Here is a 6,261-nt window from a genome sequence, read left to right on the forward strand (position 1 = left end):
ACACACACACACACACACACACACACACACACACACACACACACACACACACACACACACACACACACACACACACACACACACACACACACACACACACACACACACACAGAGATTATTTTCAAGCTTCGATCTAACTTTATAAGAAAGTCGGCTATGACATGATCTGATTTTCTTCTGGCACATGTTTCAGGCCCTGACGTCATTGAAACACATCCACAGGCGTCACCCCTCCACCCCCAACATTGGTGCCGACGACGACGATGACGACGGTGATGATGACGACAACGATGACAACTCATCAAGCGAGGACAACGAGAACGTCACAGACAGCGGAGAAGGCACCCCAGGCCTTCCTTCAGCAAGGCACGTGACGAGTTCCAAGACTCACGTGCATCCCGACGTGTTGCCCAAGACTCTGGAAGACGTGCTGCCCAAGACTTTAGAAGAAGACGTTTTGCCCAAGACCTCCGCCACTACAGGAACAGAAAAAACTCCACCACGCCCTTGTCAACCAAGACAAGAACATCCTCACCCTTCAGCGGATGACGTAGTAGTAGTGGATGTAGATCCAGGCGGTGGCTCCACGTGGAAGCCAGGGCAGCCTCCCCAACCTCCACCCCGAGCCCACTCCCAGAACTCTAGGGTCGATACGTCCTCACCGTGTGATGCCTCAGAAGGTCAGGCGGCCTCAACCGAGGATGCCTTATCCTCCTCATATTCCTCCTGCTCCTCCTATTCCTCCTCGTCCTCCTCCTCCGCCTCATCGGACCCTGGAGGTCTGCAGGAGCTGACGTTCAGTGAGGATGAGCTGGAGCAGCTTTTCGCCACGACTGCCGACGAAGGTGCCTTCCTGAACCTCGTGAAATACGTCATCTGTTGACTGCCTGGACCACTGCTTGTGTTATGTTGTGTTGTGGTATGTGTGTGTGTGTGTGTGTGTGTGTGTGTGTGTGTGTGTGTGTGTGTGTGTGTGTGTGTGTGTGTGTGTGTGTGTAGGTGTTCAAGGGTCTGTGTGTCTTGTAACGACGAAAAGGTTCCGCGTTGGACTGGAAGGTCTGGAGATGGCGGGGAGAGAAAGAGTCTGAATTGTGTCAGTGTGATGCATACCGGAGTTATCACCAGTTGGACATACATTGTCTGTCTGTTAGTCTGTTACGCACACACACACACACATACACACACACACACACACACACACACACACACACACACACCACACACACACACACACACACGCACACACACGCACACACCCACACACGCACACGCACACACGAAAACAAAGCCGCTAAACCATGTCACTAGGCCCCTCCATGTTGTGACGACGGCACAAAGGAAACCTCTTGTTCCTTGTGAAGAACACTTGAAGCAGAAATCTGTTCGCTCAGTTCCTATGGACATTGCATTGTGACTTGTTGGAATGACACCAAACAGGCGACTATCACTCATTCTGATTGTCAGCTCCGACGTGCTTCTGTCGTTTCGGTGTCAGTATCAACCCACTCCCCAGGACAGTGACAGCTCCCTCGAGCCGCTCGTCTAGAACTCTCTCCACATACACACACGCGGCCATACCCCCGGACTCCCTTTTGTGGCAGTTCCATCGTCAGGGGTCTGCCTCCCACCATCCACACGGACACATCAATAACAGTACGTCGCCCGCCCGCCGTCAAGCCACACACCAGAGGAAACCCTGCGCTGTTGCTGCTGCTGCTGCTGCAGGGTCTGTTCTTCGGGTGTTGTTGGTTCAGCAGTGTCTGTTCTCCTGATTCTTCAGCTGCAAACGGCTAGCAACACGCCATCAACTCGTCAGTCCCCCTCCGTCCCCTCCCCCATCCCATTCCCGCCCTCCTAACGCCCCTGCCCATACCCAAACCCCCACCCACCACACACCCCTCTCCCCTACCTCCTCACCCCGGCTCCCTACTGACGACAATAGTCACTCTGTTGCGGGGAGGCAGAACGTGTGAGTTCCACCACCTCCCACCTGCCCACTCCCCCCCCCCCCCCCCCCCCCCACACACACACACACACTCTCCTCTCTTCGCCCCACTACCTCAACTGCCCTCTCCTGCCTCACCTCTCTCTCTCTCTCACCTTTGTCAAGATCGCAGGAACCACCACGACCAAGTCCCTTCGAAGACAAAATCTCCACGGATCTGCCTCCGACGATGGCAGCAACGTTCGTTCGTCCACACGAAACAGCAGTTATGTGGTGCAGCGTACATGTATGGATATAATTATAATGTCCGCCATGATCAAACACCTCCTTGACACCGAAACTGGGACTGAAAGGAACGAAGGAACTTTTTAACACTGCTATGACAACAGTGCAGTGGTTAAAGCGTTGGACGTAATCTGAGGGTCCCGGGTAAAGCGTGGAGATTTTTCCTATCTCCCAGGTCAACATATGTGCAGAGCTGCTCGTGCCTGAACTCCCTTCGTGTGTATACCGCAAGCAGAAGATCAAATACGCACGAAAAAGTTCCTGTAATCCATGTCAGCGTTCGGTGGGTTATGGAAACAAGAACATACCCAGCATGCGCATCCCCGAAAGCGGGGTATGGCTGCCTACAAGGCGGGGGTAAAATCGGTCATACACGTAAAAGCCCACTCGTGTACATACGAGTGAACGTGGGAGTTGCAGCCCACGAACGAAGAATAGGAAGAACAGTGCAGGGAGGTTGCGGGATGAGGGGGATAGAAAGTGAAGTCACCATTCGTTGGCGTGCATTTCTTTTGTTCTTGTTGGCTTTGGGGTTTTTTTTTTTTTTTTTTTTTTTCAGTTTTGTTTTGTTTTGCTTTGTTTTTTTGTTGTTGTTTTTTTTTCTCTTCCTTCGGAAGATTTGGGTTATCAACTTTGCGAAACCTGTGATGGCGAGAAGTGACTTGACTGAACTGAAGCAACGATTGAGGTCCGCTGTTGTGCCGGATCTTGTGTCGCATCGGCTTTTACCGTAGCCAGTGATAATAATAACAATTACCTCCCATGGTGTGGCCATGCTATGCTGGTAGAAGCTACTACTGCTGGTAATAGTAGCATGTGAAGAACGGCTGAGTTGAGAAAAAAAGAGAAAAGAAGGAAACAGAAAGAAAGAAAGAAAGAAAGAAAGAAAGAAAGAAGACGCTGTGGAAAGACTGATGGAAGAACATCTGTGCACATAAAACACTTTACATGTCCTTTTTACAATGACCTTAAAGATCACGTTTATAATCACTGTAGTGAAGCTGTTTTCTTGGTTTTGATTCCAACCTCGCGTGTATCTTGTAACTTTCTTAGTTGTAGTTGCATAATCATATTGTGTATCTGCTTTTTTTTTTGTTATCCGAAGTATGTGTGTGTGTGTGTGTGTGTGTGTGTGTGTGTGTGTGTGTGTGTGTGTGTGTGTGTGTGTGTGTGTGTGTGTGTGTGAGAGCTCTGAACTCTGAATGGTTGAATGAATAGACCATTGGTCCATGCCATTGCGGGTGGTGGTTACCACCAATCCATACTCACAGCAGTGTATACAAAGGATAGTTCTCTGCAAAATAGCACGAATCATGATCGGAAGAGTAAGGAGAGAGAGAGCGAGAGAGAGAGAGAGAGAGAGAGAGAGAGAGAGAGAGATGTCTCGTTTGCTAAACAAGTTTAAGATTAGAAAAAAAAGGGCCTCCACCAAAACAAAGTGTTCCAAACAAAGCAGGTTATAAAATCTAAACGTCCCATAACCAGTCTCATTGTCGCAGGGAGCAGTGAGTTCGAATCCACTGTGTCAAAAAGCTCGGCATGGGAAGGCGACGCCGGGGGCCCGTGCTCCTCTGTCCTTCTGCCGCGGCATTAACTTCAACCTTTCCCGACCGAACTCCGGCACCCATTCACACACCGTGTATTGGTGGTGTGAGGAAAATCGGAGTATAGAACCTTTCGCAAGAACACAACACCATGCCGAAACGGGGCCTCCAAAATACCCCTTTCACAATGCCGTTTCCACAACGCCCACCTTACTCTATTGTCCTGCTTGCAGCTCTGTCAGTGGCACTTTTTTATTTGTATTTGTATTTCTTTTTATCACAACAGATTTCTCTGTTGAAATTCGTGCTGCTCTCACAGGGAGAGCGCGTCGCTATACTACAGCGCCACCCATTTTTTTGTATTTTTTTCTGCGTGCAGTTTATTTGTTTTTTCCTATCGAAGTGGATTTTTCTACAGAATTTTGCCAGGAACAACCCTTTTGTTGCTGTGGGTTCTTTTACGTGCGCTAAGTGCATGCTACACACGGGACCTCGGTTTATCGTCTCATCCGAATGACTAGCGTCCAGACCACCACTCAGGGTCTAGTGGAGGGGGAGAAAATATCGGCGGCTGAACCGTTATTCGAACCAGCGCGCTCAGATTCTCTCGCTTCCTAGGCGGACGCGTTACCTCTAGGCCATCACTCCACATTATATTATATAAAGGTGGTTGTTTTTCTGAATCGACCTTAAAAGCGAGCTTCAGCATACCCGAGTAGTTGATCAGATTAACCAACAACAAAAACTAACCTAAACAAATGATACAAGAAAGGGTTAAGTTCCTGTCGGCGGCACTGAAGCTCATATATTCAAAGCTAGCAAAACTCGCGTCACGTTCAGACTGAGAGATGCAAAAAGGGTGTGTATGCTGTTCTGGTGTGAAGGAAAAAGTGCCTGAAAAGTGCTGATCGACATGATTATTACCCCTCCCCCACCCCAGCCCCCTTCGCCCCCTCCCCTCCGTCCTCCAACCTTCCCATCAGACATGCACAGATCTGCTGGTCTGGCATTGACTCGGATTTTTTTTTCTCTCTCCGCTTCTTCTGTCCACCCCCGCCCCCCATCCCTCCACCAGCACACACACACACACACACACACACACACACACACACACACACACACACACACACACACACACACACACACACACACACACACACACACACACACACACACACACTCCCAGAGACTCATTTTCCTTATTTCTCTGTCTCTTCCGCTCCTTCATTTTCCCCCCTTCACCCCCCCCCCCCCACCCCCCGCACCCCTCCCCCCTTCCCCTCCCTCCGTCTCCCTCCTGCCTGCTCAGTACACCAGCTGCCAGTGTGGTTCGCCAATCCTTACTGAAGTAAGATGAGGCGGCAAAAGTTGATGTGCCATGTGCAGTCTGCACTCAATGCTCGCACTTAACATGAAAACACAGAGAGCACACAACACAGCAACAAAAAAGAGATGCCCCCTCAAACAAAAATTCACGCAAGGATAAATAACCATTCCACGTTTATGGTCTGTGACGGTGATGAATTGTTTTGTTTAGGGGTTTTTGTTTTTTGTTTTTGTTTGATTGATTTGTTTGATGTCGTGAGTTTTGTGTGTGGGACTGTTGTTAACAGCCATGGTTTTACAGTGTTGAAAGAATTAGTGTGTGTGTGTGTGTGTGTGTGTGTGTGTGTGTGTGTGTGTGTGTGTGTGTGTGTGTGTGTGTGTGTGTGTGTGTGTTGCTTTTTAATGGAGTTTGAAAACAGTCATGGTTTTACAGTGTTGAAAGAATTAGTGTGTGTGTGTGTGTGTGTGTGTGTGTGTGTGTTTGTGTGTGTGTGTGTTGCTTTTTAATGGAGTTTGAAAACAGTCATGGTTTTACAGTGTTGAAAGAATTAGTGTGTGTGTGTGTGTGTGTGTGTGTGTGTGTGTGTGTGTGTGTGTGTGTGAGTGTGTGTGTGAGTGGTGTGTGTGTGTGTGTGTGTGTGTGTGTGTGTGTGAGTGTGTGTTTGTGTGTGTGTGTGTGAGTGTGTGTGCGTGTGTTTGTGTGTGTGTGTGTGTGTGTGTGTGTGTGTGAGTGTGTGAGTGTGTGTCTGTTGCTTTTTAATGGAGTTTGAAAACAGGCATGGTTTGACAGCCTTGAAAGAAGGATGCATATCCAAAAATGTAGGCCATGATGTGGTGACAGATGAGTCCAACAGCTGTGATACCAACAACTCTTACTCCCATGAAATGTTTGGCCTACATATTCTCTGTGTCTGTGAGTGTGTTTCTATACGTCTGTGTGGTTTTAAAGCCATAACAACAGATTTCATCAATGTTGGTCACATTATATTTCTCCACCACCACTCTCCTGCCGCTGCGAAAAAACCCCAACCAAACAAACAAAAAAAACACACAAAAAAACAAAACAAAAAACAACCAAACAAATAAATAAGTAACTACCGCGCGCCAGTGCAAGGCCAGTGAAAACATAGAATCTGTTGAAAACGTAATGTAAGTAAACGC

General features: G+C 48.5%; 1 protein-coding gene across 1 annotated transcript in view; it reads left to right on the forward strand.

The window, feature by feature from the left end:
* Positions 1-1,972, forward strand: part of LOC143294792 (uncharacterized) — an 11,852-nt gene extending 9,880 nt beyond the window's left edge. The window contains exon 2 of the mRNA XM_076606270.1: positions 194-1,972. Coding sequence (XP_076462385.1) covers positions 194-883 — 690 coding nt within the window. The 3' untranslated portion in view covers positions 884-1,972. The remainder of the gene's footprint in view (positions 1-193) is intronic.
* Positions 1,973-6,261: the final 4,289 nt, after the last annotated feature.

Source organism: Babylonia areolata, chromosome 20, assembly GCF_041734735.1.
Source record: "Babylonia areolata isolate BAREFJ2019XMU chromosome 20, ASM4173473v1, whole genome shotgun sequence".
Classification (NCBI taxonomy): Eukaryota; Metazoa; Mollusca; class Gastropoda; order Neogastropoda; family Buccinidae; genus Babylonia; species Babylonia areolata.